The 24,022-nt window shown below is 33.3% G+C and overlaps 1 protein-coding gene across 1 annotated transcript; it reads left to right on the plus strand.

The window, feature by feature from the left end:
• The first annotated feature begins 7,010 nt into the window (after positions 1 to 7,010).
• Positions 7,011 to 21,909, plus strand: LOC123695503 (probable 3-hydroxyisobutyrate dehydrogenase, mitochondrial). The gene is made up of 6 exons (XM_045641374.1): positions 7,011 to 7,206; positions 11,796 to 11,978; positions 12,509 to 12,626; positions 15,144 to 15,354; positions 20,049 to 20,205; positions 21,730 to 21,909. Exons 1-6 carry the CDS (start codon positions 7,078 to 7,080, stop codon positions 21,886 to 21,888), a joined length of 957 nt encoding a protein of 318 aa, XP_045497330.1. The 5' UTR covers positions 7,011 to 7,077; the 3' UTR covers positions 21,889 to 21,909.
• Positions 21,910 to 24,022: the final 2,113 nt, after the last annotated feature.

Here is a 24,022-nt window from a genome sequence, read left to right on the forward strand (position 1 = left end):
CTTCGTAATAACAACTGCCAAAGAACGTCCAGCCACGACGCTGAATGGTGCGTGACTAAGTGAAACTCGGGCACTTAGCTGAGTTTTTTCTTGCCAAAATAGAGAGCGGGTAACGTATCTAGCTTTTTTATATATCATAGAGTACATTATTTGGGGCCTCTCATACAACGAATCCGGTCTCGTCTCACGGATGCTATAAATCAAAACTTGTAATAATCTTGACTATAAATCTGCTATGTAAGGATGCTACATCTCTATGCTTATATAATGAATTGTACAATATAAATAGTTATTTAATTAAATGATACATTGCGGTCGTAATTTGGAAATTAATTTGATCAACTATGACATTCGAATTAAAACCCACGGTTTGTGGAATTTGTATCTATTATGTTATTTAATGGTTGGAAATATTTTGTGGTAGAAGTATAACAATGTTAAATAAATAAAAATATGGCACGTCTATTTTAAGTACGTTTGGCATTCCATTAATTACATACACATTACATAAATTTACAGAAAATTAAGTGAAGTCCCGTCACCCGTGTCTCCAAGTGGGGTAAGGGGCAGGTGCATTATCTATACAACTGTTTCACTGATCGATTTTCTTTAGGGACAAGTAGGTGATCAGCTTTCTATGTCCTGCCAGACCGAGACATTTTTTTTTCTTCGTCTCCACCGGAAATCGAACCCAGGACTCCTCCTTTACATAGTTTAATAGTAAGCAGATAAAATACACAATCTCGTAATGTTACTCCAAATGTTAGCATTAATCTTATCAAATGTCTCGGTTTAGCTTCTAGACAACCGCATTTGGTCTGTCTTAGAATATAGTGTCTTTGAGATTATTATGTACTAGTTTTCCGCCCGCGGCTTCGCCCGCGTTTTACAAGAAAAACCCGCATAGTTCCCGTTCCCGTGGGATTTCCGTTATAAAACCTATCCTATGTGTTAATCCAAGTTACCCTCTATATGTGTGCTTAATTTCATTATAATCGGTTGAGTAGTATTTGCGTGAAAGAGTAACAAACATACACACATCCTCACAAACTTTCGCATTTATAATATTAGTAGGACTAGTAGGATAGGATAGTGGATAGAGGGTACTTAGAGTATGGGGATTCTCTTCATAATTGAAAATAATAACTTTTATATGCCTATGCATAATTATTTCTTACGATCTTAAAATTGCTACGCTATGTTATACTAAATTAGCGATATGTTGTATTGTCGATAATAGCAAAATTAATAGCACCACTATTTAATATAATTTGTAAGCATAATTGTATATTAGTTTGAACATATTACCATAATTATGATATAAATTAGGTAAATTGCAAAATACAGTATAATAAAGGCTTCATTAATTACTTATCACACTCATTATCAAGAACTTACAAACGAGAACATTAATTCTAAAATAAAACGCCTGTAACTAAATGAAAGCAAATTTATCAATCATCAAATTTGCTAAAACAAAGTGTAAAATTGAAATTTACGTGACAAAGCCCGTATTCCCACATTCCCATTGTAGCAGGTAAGTTAAAAGGTAACAATGGTTACTTTTGTTTCGTATTATTACGAAATCCATCGGCCCGTTAATTATTACATTAATCAAGCGGTAAACGATGGCAGAGTCTAAACTGGCTGTTGTGTTCCGCTTGGGATCCCAATTAATTTACGTTTTAAAGTATGGAGATGAAATAGATGTTCACTATTAATATTGTACGGGAAAATTCTTTGTTCGATTCACGAAAATTTGGAAATAGGACTTGTGGTGTTTCAATGCTGCTCCTATTTACTATAAGAAGAACCCGTGTCTTTTTCAAACTCAAAAAAAGAAAATTAGCGGAATTAATCCATAAGTATATACACCATAATTAAGATATACCGGCTATAAATTTGTTACATAAAGCATAGATGTAGATTTTATCGAAAATGAAAATGACGAAGAGAGAGATAGCCTTAAAATCACAGAAGTTTTCCCTCATAACATGTGCCACATATTTAAAGTGACACCAGAGGTATTTGGTAAATAGTTTAAGGTGAGTATCGACTTCGCGCTCCAAGAGATCGAACATTGGCGCGCGCTCCAGCCGCGTGAAATGGATACCAGTTTGGAACGCGCGCCAAAATGTTCGTTGGAGCGGTCGAACGCGGAGCGGTCCGTTCCGTCGGGTGTCGGTTTTTTACCGCGCATCAATCGTGGCGCGCGCGCCAATGGAGACGGGTTTGTCGTATTTTTTGTGTTTGTTGCGCTCCGAGTAATAATTATTATGGATAACCAAAGTGAAGTGAAGTTTTTTATTGTGTCTTCTATCACTTCGAACTGCATATCTCTTATAAGTGTCACTCGATACTGCATTCTTTTTCGGTACAGCTCTTTTATCCACCAACGCACTTTTCGTTTCTGTTTTTTCTTTCTTATTATGCTGTGTATAATTACAAAAGCTGCTGCTGCTCGTACACGACTAGCTTCCTAATGAACGGTCAAACACTGGAACGGTTGCCACGCGCGCCAGGCGCGCTTAGTTGATATACTTCAATTATTTGGAACGCGCTCAGCGGAACGCACTCTCGGCGCGGTCATTCATGGCGCGCGCGCCAGGAGCGCGAAGTCGATACCCAGCTTAAGTAATGACTAAGATCGCTGCTTTGTACTACTTAGAACATCAATATGAAAATTCCTTCATTTTGCATTATAAAATCTCCTACACGTACACAGCGCAAAGTGGAACCAACCACCAACCCCGCTATCCATAATGGCTGACTAGGAGCCAGTTCATTGTTAAAACACAAAGAAGGCATAATTAAGATAAAACCTACACAATTGTGCTTTACGCATACCGCGAGATCGCTTGCATTATTGTGAGTTTAATGAGATTACTCCACCTAGTGGGTCAAATGATTATATGCGTTTATTTTTTGTGGCAAACTATTTCAAATTAATTAATGATGTTCCATTATCTTTTGGACAATTGTCTATTTACCTAAGTACATATTTTATTTTTGAAAATTCGAAAAATTATAATATAAGTAATTAGAAAAAATACCAGAACTTTTTAAACACTTCACAACCTTTACGTTGAAAAGTGGTAAATGTGAAAAGTGTACCTACTGGTAAATTATAAAATATATTTTATTTAAAAAACGAATCAGTAATAAAATTACACCAATCTCTTGTATTGTTGATTTATCTAGACTTTTCAATTAAATCAAATCTATTTTTCTTGGATCTACCAAGAAAAATAGATTTGATTTAATTGAAAAGGCCTGAAGATATCAACGGTAATGGAAGCTTATTTTTTTAATCCAATATTATATTATCTATATTCATTACATAACTGTATTTTTTGTGTTTTAAATTATCTCCTCTTAAAATGATGTAAAAATCAAACTGCTGGTAGTAGACCGTACCTATTTATGTAATCTTTTTGATAGTCAGATATGAGTTAATTTATTTATGTGTTAAATCTAAAATCTGTATTTTATTATGTATTGTCCGAATACTATCGCGTTGAATTACACAGATTTTCTTAAAATTAAAGATTTCAATTTCTATAAAGTTTCAAAAGAAAGCACCATTTTATTATTTTAACCCAACGTGTCGCACATTTTAAGCGACGCACGTGTTCATATCTATTATTTGCGGACACAGAATCTTGGAAGTTAAATACCTTTTTTGATTTTCTATTTCTACGTGACTCTCTTTTATACTAGATTCTTTTTTATTTGATTTTTAATATTAGTTGAATCACGCAACTACATATTTTCTTTAATTTTTATTCATTTTTGCACAAATTCTCGCTGTTGTCCTACTCGTAAGTCGTAGCATGAAATTCGAACTTTCCTCGATAAATCTGTTCCTATATTTAACATAACACATTTTTAAATCGAGCCAGTAGTTTTTGAGATTAGCACGTTCAACCAAGCAAACTCTTTAGCGTTAAAATATTGGTATAGTCACCATTCAGAACACTTATATCTATCAATAAATTAAAAACTATATCATTGAATCAAACTTGGTCATAGCTGGGCTGTGTTGCAACTTTTATTTATTTATTAAAAAGTATGCATAGGGCTACGGTTTTATATCTGCTATGGTCTTTAATTCTGGAATCTATTTTATCATAGTCTGGATTGTATTTTAACCCAACTTCTCTAGTGTTTGATTTTACGCCAGTAATCGAAAATAAATCGCGTTTAAAATCCGCTCAAAAGTCTTTAATTAATTATTAATATATCCTGGATCAGCAACTATTAAATATATTATAAACGTTTTTGCAAAGGAATATACCTATTCGCTATAACACTGCGTCAATTCAAATATCATAGAGCAGTATTATAGCGGCCTTGACTCCGAAAATATACTAATTTCAATAAATATGTCGGATTTGTTTAGCGATACCGGTTATCAGTACGTAATATTAAACTAGTTCTTAGAGCTAGCACGCAAGAGCAACTTTTGTCTCCGCAACTATTTTGTCTCTCCCATCAACTCTATGGGGAGTTGCGTCGCTACGTGCGCGCACTTTCTTACTAGCCCATAGAGTTGATGGGAGAGACAAAATAGTTGCGGAGACAAAAGTTGTTCTTGCGCGCTAGCCCTTACTATTCATCGATTTATTTATATCTTAATATATATAAATCTCGTGTCACAATGTTTGTCCTCAATGGACTCCTAAACCACTTAACCGATTATAATAAAATTCGCACACCGTGTGCAGTTCGATCTAACTTGAGAGATAGGATAGTTTAAACATGTAGGTACCACGGGCGAAGCCGGGGCGGACCACTAGTATTAATATAATAAATACATAGCTTTAAATAACTGAGAAACATGTGTTACAAACTCATGAAAATTGTCACCGATGAAAACGTTTAAATTAGGGTCAAAATCAAGGCTAATGTCTAAAGGAGTCGGTTACATTAAAAAAAAAATACAAACATTTTAAACAAACGTTGTGAACAAATTTAATTTGTAAGTTATTATCAAAGATTCAGTACCTAAGATACGTATGCAACGTTGCACGTTAATCTTACGCCTATTTTCCTCAAAAATTTAACACCATAGATAAACATTAAATATTTTTAAATTGAATAAATCCATTATTACATCCAAGCCTCAAGTAAGATATTACCTAGAAATTGCTTTGTAAATCTAGACCTCATTTCCAGGTGAATTCAACCTTCTGATTATATAATAAACCTCAGGAAATTATTGTACAAAGTAGAGTATCTTGTACAGACTATGTAAATATAGTAGAGTATCCTGTTTCTTAAGTTTGTATTATGTCCTATAGTTTTCTAAGAATGAAAATAAATTTTTTTATAGTGTAATTTTTAAAATTGATTAAATTTAATTTAATAGATTAGACACCTAAGTATTGTAAATATATTATATTTCAATAATATGTAACGCAATATATATTTTATAATATTCCTGAAGATTTTATATAGAGCGTGACAGACTCTACAAAACAGACCAAATTGAATGAATATGCGCTAGTTTTATTATTATAAAAATAAAATATTGTAAGTTTTAAAAAACAACGGAGGAGGTCACAAAATGTCATATTAGGTAGGTAGGTATATGAGCTGTATTAAATCGACCTATGCCGTAATCAATAAAATACGTAAGTACATATTACCATAAACTTTAATAATTGGGTCGTCCTATTTTATAGCACATTGATAAGTGACAAAATATCCATGCTCGGTTATAACTTATAAGCTAAACTAGCGGCCCGCCCCGGCTTTGCCCGTGGTACATATTATTATAACATAGTAGGTACTTAAACAACGGTGAAGCAATATCAGAAATCAGTAGTTCCTCCAAACATTATACCCGGCGCGGCCTAAGATGATCCCTATGACAGTTCGTCTTAGTGATTGCTCGTATGATGGATCGTGTCGATACTTTACTATTTTATAGGCAAAGGCGTGGTTTGTATTCAGCCACGTCGGTAAACATGTTTTTTACAAATATTATAAAATGAATTTTTAACGTCTAATAAGTAAACGAAACGGTAAGTAAAACGAAAGTTTTCCAAAACATAAAAATGCACCTTATCATTTTCTCGTAATTTTTAACCCGTTTAACACAGTGTATAATATTATCATGAAAATGGAATCCGCCATTTAATTTTTCTAAAAAACTTATATTATCATAGGTAAGTAAATTAACGTGAACGGTAATTAATTAATTAATTATGCTGCGATCTTCTGTTCCATTAAATAGTGAATGAACTATAGCTTAAGCATGGAAAAAATGTGAACTCGTTTCCATTATGGAAATTTGTTTATCGATACTTTCCGCACTAGTCGATAAATGCCAACGATGTAAGTTTTGAAGGACGTAAACGTAAAGTCAGATTGATATAATTTCTCTTTAATGATAAGAATTGTTATAATTCCAACGGAATATCATTGTAATGGCATAAAGCTACGTAAAAATTAATAAATGCCATTTTTAGACGCCTCCAATACGTTTCTAATTTAATGGTGACGCCATTACAAGTTTGTCTCTTGAGAATAACTGTCAGTGTCATAGGGATCATCTTAGGCCGCGCCGGGTATAATAAGGATGGCGTAGGCAAATACGTAAACGTATCTCTACATGACCACACCTAAAATATTATATATCTTAAAATATTATATTATGAATTAAACCAACAATTTTCTTTGATAGAGTTAATTTTAGTTGTATCTGCCAATCCTGTTTATATTTAAAAAATCACCACGTGTAAAATACACTTGCTTACAAAAATAGTTTGGTCTGTATTAAATATTCAATTTACAAAATAGGTAAATTATAAGATAAAAGTAAGTACCTACTCACTATCCATCCGTATCGAAATGAAAAAAAAAATCTTTTTAATTTTTAGACCGAATAGTTCAATATGTTCAACTAGTGGGTGTGGCGTCCTAACCTCAAACCTGTTATCAAATTAACATTGAAACGAAATCGAGAATGATAATTCACGTCATTTGAATAACAACAAGAACCAATTCTCACATTTTATTCAGTCTCAGTGCGTACGCGCCGCGGCCGGTTGTGTTATTAATAAAATCAAAATGGCGGCCCGCGTCAGCCGGTCTTTCCTCACAACAAGCAGGTCTTACAGCTCGAAAAGTGACAAAAATGTGGCTTTCCTTGGCCTTGGAAACATGGGGGGATTTATGGCGGCAAATCTCGTGAAAAAGGTAGTATAGGTGTTGCTATGCGTAAAAGAAAGTACATGTTTAGAATTTGAAATTGTGGCCTCAATAACCTCGGTAATTATTGTATTTTATAGTAGCTGTTTAATAGTTTATGTACTTGCTTTAAACATTGTAGGAAGATGCATCATTGTACTACTACCTATCACTATAATCTTGAACATTTAAATGGCATAAACATGTTGTTTATCTACCGGTTCGGTAACTACAGCTTTTGCCCAGTTGTTTATGAAAATGTCTGATGTCTATCTTGTGCCTAATCTTGCTCAGTTCTTGTCGAATTATCCGTATCATGGGACTAAGAGTGATAGGATAACCAATAAACATGCAAGATGTATGTGTGCATAGGGCTCTTATTGTGAGCGTTATATATCAGAGGTTCTAAAGAATTAGGTACATAGTGTTAGTAAGCCCTATGCTTTATGTGACACAGAACCCTCGCGTTCCCCTTAAAGATTTTCCAATTTTCCTTTACGGATATCCGTATGTAATTCTTCCAAGTAATGCAAAAAAGTTTGATCACCTTTATATTAAGGTGATTTACTTGATTGCCTTACTTGGTCATAAACCTAGGACCTAACATATACGAACGAGTTTAGGACTTGACTCTACAAATTACAATTCGTAAATTAAAAGTATATTGAATAATTCTAATTTAGTTGTTGTTGAAGTTACTATTATATTCTAAGTTTTAAAGCTTCAGTCAAAGCTTCCGGAAGACAGGGCTTTGCATAGCTGCATTATTTTTGCAAATTTTATCTTAAAAAGAAAGCAGACAACTTATCTATTTAAAGGGTCTGTAAATGAGATTTCTTTTCAGGGTATAACTTAAATTAATGTAAAGAAAAATTTGTGATGCATGATTAAAATAACCAGATGCAGATTTACTTTCTTACTTCATTAAATAGGTACATGGATGCGAAAATTCTAAAATTCGAGTGGATAAAATATGGGGAGTTTGATTTTACAAGAGAAATCTAATCACTACAGACATGATATGGCTCTGGTTTTTCTATATAATATCAATGTATATTAGAGTAAATAAAATTAATCAGCAAATGCATCAGGATAAGGGATACCAGCTTTCGTGAGCTCAGAAATATCCTAATTGTTAAAGAAAGAAAGAAAGAAAAAAAAGCTTTATTGCCAACAAAAACTTAGACTATCCTATCTTAAAAGTAAACACATATTAGGCAATCGGAACAGACTCAGCCATGCTGTGGGCTAACACCCGAACAGCGCTGATTTTCAGTCTGCCCGCGTATTTTACGAGGTCCTACCTTTATATAAATACTTATAATAAAATTACATTTAAAATTGTTCCTATCAATATAAATAAAAATTTATAACATATTTTTTGATACATTATTTACATTAATATAAGCTCATTTGATATGCAAAATTAAAATTCAATGTCAATCGACTCACGAGTCCACAAACATCTTATATAATCACTAGCTGATTTGCTTAAAGTGGTTCTGATAGGACCCCCTCATTATTTAGGGATTTAAAAATAGTTTAAAATCTATTCTTGGATCTAACGAATATACACAGAAAACTTCATAAAAATCCGTAGAGACGATGATTTGGTTACATAAGTATTTATTATGTAACTATAAGTGTAACTAGTTAAATACATTCTTCAATAACATTTTTTTATAAAAATCATGCTTTCGGCATTTTCCTAAGCTTTTCTTTTGCTGATAGAGAACTTTTATTTGCGTAATTTTAAGGATATAAACAGAGCGGGATTTTTTATACAATGTAAAAAAAATGTAGTGATAATTTTAAGTTACATAATTTATTAACATAATTTACATGCATGTGTCTCTGTTGCTAAGCAAAATTAGGACAAATAAATGTGGCGAGATACGTTGTAAGTATTCCTTATCTGTTAACTGCTATAAACGAGATAAAAAAATAATTAGGTATATTATTTGTTTACGTATAAAGCAAATGTGTTTTTATAACAAATATAATTTATGAGATTTTAGTCGCTTACTTTTCAAGGAGAAAAGTTAAATCTCTTAGGTATTATGAAATACCGTTATGTGAAAATTAAAAATAATTAAAAAATAACATGTATCTTGGAAAACTTTGTTTGTTTGATTGTAATGAATAGGCTCATTAACTACTGGACCGATTTTAAAAATTCTTTCACAATTCGAAAGCTACATTATCCACAAGTAATATAGGCTAGGTTTTATTCAGGAAATCTCACAGGAACGGGAACTATGCGGGTTTTTCTTTGAAAACGTGGGCGAAGCCGCAGGCGGAAAACTAGTCATCAATATAATGGCGAAAAAAACTTCTATATATAGTCCGAATGAACAGTCTTGTCCTGATTTATAAATTAGCACTGTATGTGTGTCACACACCACTGCAACAATTAGATCCAAATTTTAACAGTTTTTTTTTCATTTATAAAATAGTTCAAATATTATCAATTCACAAGCTCTGCTCCACGTTTTACCCACAGTGCTCCGCTCCTGTTGGTCTTAGCGAGATGATAATATATAGCCTTTCTCGATAAATGGGCTATCTAAAACCGAAAGAATTTTTCAAATCGGACCAGTAGTTCCCGAGATTAGCGCGTTCCAAACAAACAAACGAACTCTTAAGCTTTATAATATTAGGTATAAGATAGTCAGGGACATTTATAAAAGTTTACCATATTGCCGTCATTTGTAAGATTTCATTACTTCCAGACCCGCATGTTACTTTATAACTTTTTCCCTAAAGGTACAACTTAGAACATTAATCTATACATATAATAAATCTGTAGAAGGGTCAATTCTGTACATTGAAAATATTGAAAAAATAACTAGCAGCGGGTGTTACTGGATCGATACCAAACCCAAATATGTAATTAAAAAAATTTTTGTCTGTCTGTCTGTCTGTCTGTCTGTCTGTCTGTATGTGCAGGCATCACGAGAAAACTAACGGTTCGATTTCGATGAAACTTGGTATAATTATACCTTATTATCCTGGGCGTAAAATAGGATACTTTTTATCCTGGAAAAATACGCAGAAAAAAATTAATCTTAATTTTTTAGTTTTATCCATAGACGTTGTTCTGTAGAACCGCGAACACGTATTATTATAGGCCTAGCCGTATTTGGGTCCAATAGATATTTATAAGATGTCATTGTCAGAGTTACTCAAAATGGAGAAATAAACCATCCACGCGAAGACCGACATCCGCGCGGACGGAGTCGCGGGCGGAAGCTAGTATTATATAAATCTATACTATAAAAATGAATCGCAAAATGTGTTGGTAAGCGCATCACTCGAGAACGGCTGAACCGATTTCGTTAATTCTTTTTTTATTATATTCCTTGAAGAACGAGGATGGTTCTTATGTAGAGAAAACGTGAATATGTAGCACGGGCGAAGCCGGGGCGGACCGCTAGTTTATTATAATTTATGTCAATAATAAAATCCAAAACGAAACCGCCAGCATACTAACGTTCCATTTTAATAAACAAAGCCTTAATTCATAATGAAATCAGATCTTGTGGGAGATGAAAATGTTTAAAGGGCGAAGCTCATAAAATACATTGAATTAAAAATAAAAATCCGAGAAGCCAATTTAACGCTGCTTTCACGGATATTTAAAATTAAAATCTTTTCAATTTATGCAAAGATTATGTTAAATAATGCAGATGGTGCTTTTTGCGTTATATCAAGGTTAGTTATAGATTCGCTTTACGCATATATTGTAATGAATCCGAGGGGACTTGATAAGATTCGATTTCGTTCTGCTTTTCTTGGAAACATTGACAATTGAGAAGCTTTTCGAGCTTACTGTTATTAATTTATTAGTGATGTGATGTGTGAATAAATTGGAAATAGTGGTCTTTAAATGTTTACAATACAGAATGTTTTTGGATTAGAACGTTTATTTTGCCATAGTCTTCTTCTTAGTTCTCATAATACATTGCATCGATGCTCATAATTCGGTCAGTAAGATTATCAAATTATTATAGAGGTAAAGCTGACACTGAATGACCAAAGTTGTATAATAGCTGTTATGTCTCTGATAAAAAAGTCTGACCTCATGATATGGATGCATGCATGATAAGTTCGTGATTTATTCATATTTTTTGTGACTTATGAGAAGATGGTAAAATCCGAAAAGATGGAAATGTCGATGACTTTTTTGTAGAATTTAGTTGTTTAGACTTTAGATGCCGCTTACTTATTGAATATTGGGTAGGTTAGGTTAACAATTAAAAAACATTGATACGTTAACATTTTAAATTGATCAAATGAAAATAATCTATTCTCCTTATCATTTGTAAAGTTAGCTAAACACACATTCGCTTTATGTTTAAGTAGTAATAAAATAATGTCAAGAATTAATTTTCAGTTATACCTCGAAGATTATTGACTCCAAGTTGCCGTAAATATCTTCTATTTAGCTTATCTATCATTCAAATAACTACGTATGAAAATAAAAAAAAAACAACTATAGTATTGAACTTCAGCTAGTCAAGGCTTATAAGGATGGGCTATGACATCATCAAGCCTTGAAACTGGCTCTTAACATAAATTCCTATCATGTATTCCAGGGTTTCAATGTCCGCGGCTACGATCCATCAAAAGAAGCGCTGAATTCAGCAGCTAAGAACGGAGTATCAAGCGCCAGTTCGATCGCTGCAGCGGTTGACGGGGTCGATGTTGTGGTGTCCATCCTGCCCAGTAATAAGGTCGTGCTTGACGCGTATCTGGGAAAAGATGGTGTTGTTGATCATGTAAGTTTTGATATTAGATTAGGCATTTAGTTAATATATAGATTATATCGAATAAGTAGATATGTAGGTACATGCTGAACTTAAGATATAGATATTATTAGATGGTACACGTTGAATGAGAGATATCTAAGTACTTTTAATTCTTTATCTTGAAACCTATGTCTTTACCTATCGGTTCAAAAGTATCCTAAGCAAATAGCCGAGACTGTAAACAACACTCGTGGCAAATTTCAAAAAACATCGTTGAAAAAGTTCATCTTTTCTCACAAACTTTCACATCTAACTTCAGAAGATTAATAGAATCTATAGTTACAGAATGAGAAAATAAGATAGGTTTCTTTAATTAGAATAGAAATTTTTGCTCACGTGTGTTTTCTATTCTATTGCATAATCTAATTGGATTGATAATATCTCATTACCTCTACATGACTACATGATTAGAAAGATTTATACTAATAAGAGGATTAGAAGGATATACCAACAGGAGACATTAGCCAATATATCTTTAATCTAGATATTACTACTTCCAGGTGCCCAAAGGATCTCTTCTCATTGACTCCAGTACAGTGGACCCCAACGTGCCCAAACAGATATTCCCTGTTGCGATTGAGAAAGGGAAGGGCTTTATCGATGCTCCGGTTTCAGGAGGTCAGTATAGTTTTATTTTTATGTTTTGTGTTAACTTCTTGAATATTTTTTTTAGGTTTCGCATTGAGTGATATCATTTTTTTGTTTTATGGTACACTTTCTAGTCATCAACTTATCAATGTGTGCGTTTCCTACATATATATTTATCTGCATGTATGTATAAAATACGAAGTTTATTTACAAAGTGAAACAAATCATTCAGTTTTAGGAATATTTCCGTCATAGCAACTTACTTTTTATTCAATTTTTGCTTACAAATAATTATGCAACAAATACTTATTCTCTCCTCAAATATATGCCATAGGAACACAAATATAAAATGTATGTCTATTCGCGTGTGGTTTTACTGATAGTATTATATTATCTGTACTGATAACATTGTTTACACAAATTTGAGATAATTTCCAATGACTCCGATAAGCATGTAATTACTTATCAAAAACTGTCGCTTTTTGTATTTGCTCTGTCAATAAATGCTTGGAATAATATATTAACAGATGAAACTACTTGTAATAAAATAGTACTTGTTTGAAGGGTAGTTATAAGGGTTAGGTCTAATTATTTATAGGCTTACATATTTTACAAGCTATTTTTACTCGATTGTTAGTCTCGGGTCTTGGTTCGATTGGCCTCTCGGGATTTGTTACACGTACTTTAATAGACATACTTACAATAATTTATTTTTACTATTATTTGTATTGAATTTAAATTTGATTGTATTTTGAAGAGTTTATAACATTAAGTATGGGAACGTGATATTTATTTAGGAAGTATAATTATTTCGTTTGAAATTTCAATAGTACCTACATATGTGAAGTATGTTATGTTACATTTTTTTTTCATGAAAATACTTAAAACAATTCTAATATTAAAAAATCAAATAACAAAAAAATCAGAATTTCAATTCTGTTGAAGAGAGGAAGGCTTATTATTTATTAAATACTGATATTTATTTACCAATAGTTATATAATGCAATGTTAATCAGCTTTTGCAATTGTTATTCTCTGTAATGTTATTATGTAGAAAACAAATTGTTATTTATCTTTAATACCTACATTGATGTAAAATGCACTATAGGAAATCACGTGATGTGATTAAACTTTAAGCACATAATATTACTTAATTATTACGACTTACGAATAACTTTAAACCGTTTTTTATATTATATTGTAACTAATTTGACGCATATATAGGTTTCAGTGATTTAATAATTTCTAAGTTACCTAGCTTCAGCTAAAAACCTAAAAAGAGTTGGCACAACATTTATAAGGGAAACAGAAATGAGAAATATAAAAAAGAGGTGTGGCACTCGGGGACTGCCGTGGTAAAGCTATTGCATTCTATGCCTTCAAGCCACACCTCCGCCCGTCGAGTGGGGAGCGTGAGGTTTTTCGTTACGCAATTTCTGGATTCGGTCCCCGCGCTCAAGGCCCGCGATAGAAGCTTATGCAATAGCTTGTTTTATTAAGCATTTTGTGTGAGCCTTTTATGTCACATAATAATATAATATTACATGATGAAATTGAAAAACAAGGGCTTAACTGATAAAATGTGTTTGCATAAGTTGTTGTTTATACTTTTGCATGTAAATTCTTGATATGGCAAAACAAATAAACGACGTAATGTTTACTTCATAATTATGTTATTACATAATTAAGGTGACTAGTAGAGCTAAACGCGAGTTTGCTGCTAAATTATAATGCTTTAATAGATATACTTGCTAGATAGTGTGTTGAAAACACAATACAACTTATTTTACTCGATAGAAAAAAATCACAAAGGTACCTCTAAAAAAATCTTTTGATGCTTAAAAAATATACTAAACTACATGCAAACATACTGTTTTTTCGGCAAATAATTCTACAAGCAGCATACTAGAATAATAGTGTTTTATTTTTTTAGTCCAATCAATAGATTTCCTGTAAATCGCAAATTCTTATTCCCAAACCAAAAACGTACGCATGTGTGCGTGAACGCCTGTGTACCGACACTACCGGCCGAGGCCTGTTCGAAATGATGCGCGTAAGGCGGCCGCGGCGGGCTGCAGCTGTGGCGCGACGTGTGTGTATGAGTGCTCAAGGTCCCTTACTCAGGGCAGCGCCTTAATAATAATAATGGCTAATGTTATATTTTATGAATTTATATTTATTAATTAAAAAATATTTACAAATAATTAATGTCAATATATCTACATTTTGAATTAAATCTTTAAAAATGTCACCCTCTATGGCAATGCAAAAGTAGGTATTAAGACTGGGATGTAGATTATTCCTTATTTTTTATGTATTCCCTATATGTCATAAAGTACCTACAAGCTTTGCTATTTTTCGGAAAAAGCTTTGTGTGTTTGTTAGATTTTTTATGTATGTACTACGTAACTTTTATTAAATCTTTAATTTTCTAACAATACTCTTTTAAAATTTTTATAGATTTCTATAAATTAATCTGAAACGACTTTAATAATCCGAGAATATCCCTTATATATTATTTTTATTCTATTTTCTAACATATTCCAGGTGTAATGGGCGCTCAAAACGCGACCCTCGCCTTCATGGCGGGCGGCAGGAAGCAGGACTTCGACAGATCCCTACCTCTGCTAGAAGCGATGGGAGCAAAGCAGTTCCACTGTGGAGATATCGGTTCTGGTCAAGTGGCCAAATTGGCCAATAACATGCTCATGGGCATTACTGGCATGGCCACTGCTGAGTGCATGAATATGGGCATTAAGTAAGTATAAGTTAAGGACTGATGTATAGGAAAGTGTTATATTCCTGGCAAGGATGTTTTGGTAGGGAAATTTTATATTTCATTTATAGGGTATGGAACAGATGTAGGCGAAAGTGATGTCTTCCTGTATAAGACACTATTGGTAGGAATATTATTTGTGGTGTAATAGCTAGAGAGCTAGACATCAAAGGCATTGCCTAAACTAGGAAATACGTCAAATTTATAAATTTTATTCCTTAATATTATTAAGATTTTTTAGGCTATTATAGCGTAGTAATTTTCACTTTTGCATGAAAGTGATACTGAAAACATCTGGCAATAACTGTTTGAGTGGGACACGAAAAGAGCCCTCTCTATAAACCCTAGACTATTTGAATGCTACTTAACTATATAAAATAAAAATACTATAGGCTAGAGTGAGAATAATAGTGATATATAGGGAAAAAAGATAGCTACAGAGATAGTATATGCATAGATCTGACCATGTAGTAGCTCTAAGTTTTGTTGTCTGCTGAAGTCTGTACGCAATGAAAATGTCTGCCGTTTCGAAAATGAGTTTTTAAGACCCTAATAAATAAAATATATGAATGGCAGATCTGGTCAATTACTTTCAAAATTGTATTTTTTTCAGCACTTTCATAAGTGTCTGCCAGAATGTTATCGGCGTGATAATGGTCTGCCATTGTTATTTTCCGATAATAATAATAATCTATTTTCATATATCAAAATGGCAGACGTGGTCAAATGGTTTCAAAGTTTGCCAAAAATTTCCACCTGTCTTACCTGAGCGCCCGCCCCGTCCACCACTCTGGGCTTAGTGACTCCTCATCTCATGTATAGTAGGTATAGGGGAATCAACACACAAAAATCCAGGTCTGGTCAAATACATACAGGTAGCTTTGCGCTAGCTCTCTAGCTATAAGGTTATATGAAAGTCCCATAAAGCTGACAAAGCAATGACCAGCCATAGTTTCACATAGTTTACTTTTCAATGAGTATTTTTAAAGGGTATTTTGTACGAATGTAGTACCGTTGCGTTAGTGAGCCTTGGACAATCGATGTATGTTATATGACAGCTTTTATTAATTTTAACTGAGCGCCATTGTGTAAAAATTGTTTATAATATGTAATCTAGTCAGAACTATTGACCTATATAGAACCAGGGTGAAAATTTTGTGGTACATAGAAAAGCTCTTTGTTATCTTTCTCACTGTTTTTATATCTCTACTAGCGGTCCACCCCGGCTTCGCCCGTGGTACATATTTCACAATAAAAGGTAGTCTATGTTCTTTCTCAGGGTCTAAAGATTGTCTGTGCCAAATTTCATCTAAATCGGTAGAGAGGTTTATGCGTGAAAACCATGCATACATAATTACAAACCTTTCCTCTTTATAATATTAGTATAGATGTTAGTTGTCAATATATTAATGACTGAGGCTCACACTAGTACTATTAGGAATTAGAAACATTTACAATATTCCCCAAGCAAAAGCAAATAAACACATCCGTTCATTTCCCAACCGTTAGCATCAACGAAATAAATAATATCGCTGAACAAATTCCGTACATTCGTCACGTCAAAACAAACGAAGGTCGGGGGGAAGTTTGTAATTTGCAAGTGTCCAAGTCACTGCCTCATTATTGTTAATTTGCTCAGCTTTACAATGAAATGTCGGCTTCGTCACGTACTAATGTTAGGCGGGTTGGGGACTGGCGTGTGTAGCTTTTTAGGGGCTTTTTTGTTTTGGATTCATTTTTTGATTCTATAGTTGGGAATTTTTGTAGGGAGGCATCACATCACGATAGGCGGTTTGGCGAATGGCATATGGAGCTTTTTTTGATCTCATTGCTCTTTTTTTGTTTTTGATTATTTAGTTGGGGAGTTTTATATAAAATCATCACGAACGGTTAGTTGGTTGAGGGCCTGGCGTGCTTAGAATTCTATACAGGGTGCTTGTACTTATGTTCTGCTATAGTTAGGAGTTTTTTCAAAAATAGATGTTGTCCATCTCATTGTTATTTAATTTTTCATTGAAAAACATGATTACATAACGGATACGGACCTACATACAAATTTTGCTTAAATTAAAAATTAAATATCATCACTCAATCTGTGTATAGTTCAGCTATTTCTAAGTTAATTGTAATGTCTAATATTTCTGTTACACACGAAATCATATCAGAGTATGGTTCAGTTAATTCAATGTTTATTGTAATAACTAATATTCCTGGAACTTCAAACGAAATCATTAGTTTTCAACTGAGCAAATCTTGTGGAATCACATTCATTAGGAGTAAAATAATAATATTATGTATTTATACATCCAGTTTCTTCGAAATTGTATGTTGACATGATTTTAAAAGAGCAACTATGGAGTTTCTTGCCGGTTCTTCTCCATAGATACTGCTTTCCGAATCGGAGGTAAATGTTAAAAATATGTAATGACGATTCAAAAGTGCTTCTAGAAGAAGTCTAATTGAATAAATAAATGTTTGAGGTTTTGAGTTTTATAGGTAGTTCTATGATACTTTTTATATTATCTTTTACATTATCATGAACATTCTTAGCGTCATTTCTTTCCATAAACCTTACCTTTAAAGTCGTTTTTATAAAATAGTCACGTCCGGAAAATGAAATTTAAGGTTGTGACCGTTTTCTATTTCAACCCAGCATTTTGTAAAATATCGGTTCACCTTACAATAATTGGTTTTATTGTTAGTTATCAAATATATATCCAATCCAAAGAATATTCTGAATGTAAAAAATAGCTTGTATGTCGAGCACACGTGTCAGAAGTGAAACTTCTTTGGCAAGATTCAAAGATACCAAAATCGTCGCCTTTCTCCATGACGTACAATTAAACGTACGTTAAAAATACACTCCATATTATAGTCGTTGAAGGTAATTTATCAGTCTATAAAATACTAGCTTTCCACCCGCAGCTTCGCCCGCTCAGTCAAAGAAAAACCCGTATAGTTCCCGCTCCCGGGGGATTTCCGTTATAAAACCTATCCTATTTCCCGGGGTAAAAATAGCCTATGTCCTCGGGTATCAAAATCTCTATACCAAATTTCATGCAAATTGGTTCAATAGTTATGGCGTGATTGAGTAACAGACAGACAGACAGAGTTACGTTCGCATTTATAATATTAGTACCTATGGATAACACAAAGATTTTTCTTTACTTCAACTAAAAAATGCTTTATCAGAAAATATACTCCAGCGGTAGACAGCTGTCAATTAGGTTTTATTTAAGAACTTTCAAAGGCTAAAAACGCTAAGTTACACACAGCTGAAATATTTAGACAGGGTTTTCGTCGTTTGATGGAAACAAAAATAATTTCCTCTCTTGTTTAAAAGCAATTTTCGATGTGACGTTGGCGTGATTGATAAAAATTTGGCATAAACTTGGAGTAATTTTATCGGAGGCATGTCTGGAATGAATAATTTTAAATATTCTTTCCTGACGGTAAAATTATAGTTATGTGGATATGTTTAATATCCCAGTAATGTTCTTAACCGATTTACCAAAAAAAAAAATTATCTAGTTCTCTTTAGGACATTTAAACATAAATAATCTTTGAAACTCAGGGGAAACCTATTCAAAAATTCGCTCGTTTGAAGTAAACCTGAACAAATACTTCAAAAATAAACTAAATAAAAGAAATTTAATCGGCTTATTAAAACTTTTGTACGATATTTAAGTTGCCCATTTTATGTAAACGATGAAATATTATAATCAGGTCGTCCAAAGTCAGTCATAACTTATCGATTTCTTACTTTTATCTGTGAAAGGAGTTTGAGCCAGGCTAGACCCAACATTGCCATCGGCATTTTCTTCAATATTGTACCGTAATTTGTTAATAATAAGGTTCAACTTCCAATGAATTATGGATAATTCCCTGATCATAGAGATAGGACAGTGGTAAATGAATTTCGACCCTATTGGAAGTTATTAGGGTGTATTAAAGTTTGCATTTGTTCTAAGTTCAGTCGGCAAGGCTCAGAGTATCTTCGAAAGCCCAATCATATTTATATGTAAATCAAAGGGTTGAGGGTTTTTATTAAAGGCGTCGGGGTTTGCGTCATTTCGGTTAAGATTTGCGTAAATCAGAGATTATTTGACTGTTAATCAAAGTTATATTAAGTTACTTGGAAGTTTTAATCTGGGTTCAGTTAAGTTAGAGTACCTACTCCTTGAATGACTTACCTACATAGAGATTCAAACTTCATAAGTTTATTTCTTTGACCTGCTGTGTCTTGTTAATAAAATGTATTAAATTTCATTTATACAGATTATTAAAAGTCATTAAATGTATTAGTCGTCTCTTTTAAAATAATTAACCTTTAAGTTTTAGTTAATTTATTAGAGAATAAGAATTGCTCGTTAAGAGATTAATATCAGAGACAGCTTTCACAAACCTACTTTTCACCACCCAGAATGGATTTAGACACCAAAAATATGACCTCGAACTTAGGGACTAACCAATCAATAACTCAAGCAATTCTAGTGCTTCTTTTATTTAAAATTCAAAATTTTCACAAACTACGCCTTCTATCTGGAACTATGATATAAGAACAAGCCCTTACATGAGCAATTCTAATGATTCTTCTGTGCAAGAATTGTCCTTTTGAAAGTCTTTCTCAAGATTTAGATAGAGTACTTTATAATTGAACTTTTTCTCTCACTCAGAATGGGTTTAGACCCAAAAGTGCTGTTAGATGTGCTAAACAATTCGTCAGCTCGCTCCTGGTCTACAGAGGTGTACTGTCCCGTTCCCGGACTCGTTCCAACTGCGCCTTCTAGCAGGAACTATGATGGTGGCTTCAAGAATGAATTAATGGTTAAGGTGAGTGGTTAAAACAAAGTAATTAATCATTTTCATGTTTTGTAGCGATGAATTGATAAATGTTTGAAAAATTAAGAAAAGAGCCGAAGTTCATTCACGAGACAGGAATTCGAATCAGCATCTCAAGGTAACTAATATTTTGATGATAGGTTTGATCAATTTCAAGTGTTATTCTTTTTAAATTCATATCCACTTTATTTAATGCAGAACACATAATATTATTCAGATTCCAGAGCAAGTTGTGTATCAGGATATTTTGTGTCAGCTTATACTTAATATTACATTAAACGCATATTCAGTAGATTTTTGCCCAATTCTCATAAACCATAATACCTATTAATTCGCTGCAAAATTGATGACGGAAATGTTTCCACAAGAAATACGTTCATGATATATTATGACGTAAGGCCCAGTGGGACTGACGTGTTCTTACTTCTAACTATATTAACGTCTTTACGATATTCTCATTTTTACTTCATTCTTGTAAGTTTTAGTAAAATATACTCGTACCAAGATACATTTCTGGCACATTTCTGTTTTATTTTGCCCGGTTTGAGTTTTGATTGATTGACTTTAGTCTCCTTAACTATGATTTTATATAAAACTAGCTTTCCACCCGCGGCATCGCCCGCGCAGTCATAGAAAAACCCGCATAGTTCCCGTTCCCGTGGTATTTCCGGGATAAAACCTATCCTGTGTCCCGGGTAAAAAGTAGCCTTTCTCGGGTATCAAAATATCTCTATACCAAATTTCATGCAAATTGGTTTAGTAGTTAAGGCGTGATTGAGTAACAGACAGACAGACAGAGTTACTTTCGCATTTATAATATTAGTATGGATTCACTATTTTTTGTTCTGATTTTAAATTATAAAATGGCGATCGCATTTTTTCTTTAGTCTTGTTTCCCTTTAGTTTTCTTCAATTTGGGCAATTTGGCATCGAATCAAAAGCTTTCAACCAAAGACTTTAAAAAGAAACAATGAGCAGAGTATATTATAGTTTAGAGAAATGCAGTAGAAAGGTATATTATGATATAGCTAAGATATTATTGATCTATGAGGGTGGTAACTACCCTGTTAATAGAGACAGTTCGCGTCCAAGCACGTTCGATTCCTGTGAAATATAACTTTCAATAATACGAGTATTTCAAAGACTTAGTGCTTAGAATTGTATTAGATATTTTTTGCCTGAACAATTTTTTTGGTCTAAAGATTAAGATAACAAAAATTAAATTTTAGACTGAACTAAACACATAAATCTTACATCTCGATCAGCTAGCTATACAAATTTTAATCTCTCCAATTTTTAACCGACTTCAAAAAAATATTTTTCATAAATTGTATAAAATGTTTACAGGCATTTGCTCTGCATTTGCTCAGTAATTTCCGTCGTAAGAGGCTACTCGCTCTCTAAAGACCTTCCTTATTAAATAAATTACCTATAACCGTTCAACACATCGATTCCTTTGTTAGGCTAATTTTAATTATTTTAGGTTAGCTTTTAAGCACAAATCTCATATTCCAGGACTTAGAGCTAGCAAGTGGCATGGCGCTCGGCATCCGCTCGCCCATTCCCCTGGGTGCTGTCGCAACTCAACTATACCGCATTGTGCAATCTCGTGGCTACGGGGAAAAAGACTTTTCCTATGTATACCAGTTGCTTAAAGAAGAGACCAAGAAGTAGAATAATAAATTGTTGACTGTTCATTGTGTTTTATTTCCCCATATCCCTCAAAGAGGAGACCAAGAAGTGGAATAAATTGTTGACTATTTATTGTGTTTTATTGCCCCATATCCCTTAAAGGTACAATTCCGAGACGGGCCGCAGACTGCAACCGCAGGCGACACTGGCTACCGGCTGCGGTTACCGCAATGCTGCCTGCGGTCGCTATTCCAACTGCGGCTGCATGCCGTGGCTGCACAATGCACAGAACCGTGTCTAAATGATATAAACAAAAAAGACAAAGATAGTTTGTCACTTCCGCGCAGGTGGCATTTGCATACTGCAGTCTGCGGTCGCTGCGCGCCGCGGCCGCACGCTGCGCGTTGCGTCTGCAGGCAGCAGTGTTGCCGCGCTTGGAATCAATTTTATAGATGTTCATAGAAATAAGTGCTGTCGCTTGCAGTTTGCGGTCTGCGGCCCGTTTCGGACTTGTACCTTAAGTCTAGTGTACATCGTGAAGTCGCACGGCTACGGGGAAAAGGACTTCTCCTATGTATACCAGTTGCTTAAAGAAGAGACTAAAAAGTAGAATAAATTGTTAACTGTTTATTGTGTTTTATTGCCCCATATCCCTTAGCAATTTGGCCTACATCGTGCAGTTACGCGGCTGCAGACAGAAGGACTTCTCCTATGTGTACCAGTTGCTCAAAGAGGAGACCAAGAAGTAGAATAAATAACTGATAATTGTGTTTTATTGCCCCTTATCTACGTACTTTTTGTATCTACGAATCTGAACTAATAAATTGAAGAGAAGAGATTTTATTTTATGTGTGTTTGTCCAGGAAACTGCTCAACCGTTTCTAGAAATTCTTTAAACATCAGAAAGCTACTACAAGATAAAGCACTATAAAATCTAGTTTTAAAAATTAATCATGAGGAAGCTGAAAAGGATGATAGGTATTATTTCGAGTAATATAGCGACCAGTTTACAATTATTTTCAGAGTTTTATATTTTGTCCGTTGAAACAACCATAAATATACTATTCATTTGATTTCCTGTATTTCCATTGTTATTGATACAACAGCCTTTTTTGTTTAGATATAAATTTTATTGAAATATTTGATTGCTTCTTATTATAATCGTAATAATTGTTTGTACTTTTTCTTTCATTTCTTAACTTTTACCTCCCGGGCATATAAAATGCTAGGATTTTTAATTAGAAATATAAAAGTATTTCGGGATAATAACTTAAAAATTTCGCTATACAACTCATTAGTACGAAGCATTTTGGAATACGGATCGGTGGTTTGGAGACCTCACTATGCGACACACATGTTAAGAATAGAGCGAATTCAAAAAAGATTTGTTTGGCATTTAATTTATTCAAACGGACTATCAAGAAATAGTTTGCGTTCCTATACTAATAGACTGGAATTTTTCAAAATGACTTCTTTAGAGGAACGACAAATTTTAATCGATCTTATTTTTGCATTAAAATTGTTAAATAATAAAATTGATTGCCCTCAACTTTTGAATAAAGTAAATTTTCGTGTCCCTAGTAGGTATCCCCGAAAGCAAATTGATCCACTTGTTCCACCAGTCCGTAGGTGTAAGTTCGGAGCCAACTCTCCTATTCCAAGACTGTGCAAGATGGTAAATAAATATGGTGATATCATTGATATTAATAATACCTCTCTCCGAACTGTTCGTAAATTGTTTGTATGTAAGCTTAATGTATAGCATGTAGTCATAGTTATTAAAAATTATATTATGTTCTTAGCCTTATGTTCTAACACCAAAATAGTAATTTATTACAGTTATGTGTTAGTATTGAGACGCAACTACATATTTATTGTTTTTATTATATACATTTTCCTTTGTTCTCTTTATAATGTAATGTTGTTTTTTCTCTTCTCGCTGTTGAGTTTACAATTAAAAATTGTCAGTTTGTGTAATTTATATTTGCATGTTGTGAATACCTATAATTGTTTGTTACATTTAGAAGAATACAATAAGTCTGTAATTAATAATTAATGAAACAATGTAAACAAACGTTGGTATTTCTAATAAATAAATAAATAAACCTAGTTTCACCTCAGGAATTCAATATCTAGGTACTAACAATAGGAACTAAAAACAATATTTCACAAGATA

Source organism: Colias croceus, chromosome 11 (genome assembly GCF_905220415.1).
Source record: "Colias croceus chromosome 11, ilColCroc2.1".
Taxonomy (NCBI): Eukaryota; Metazoa; Arthropoda; class Insecta; order Lepidoptera; family Pieridae; genus Colias; species Colias croceus.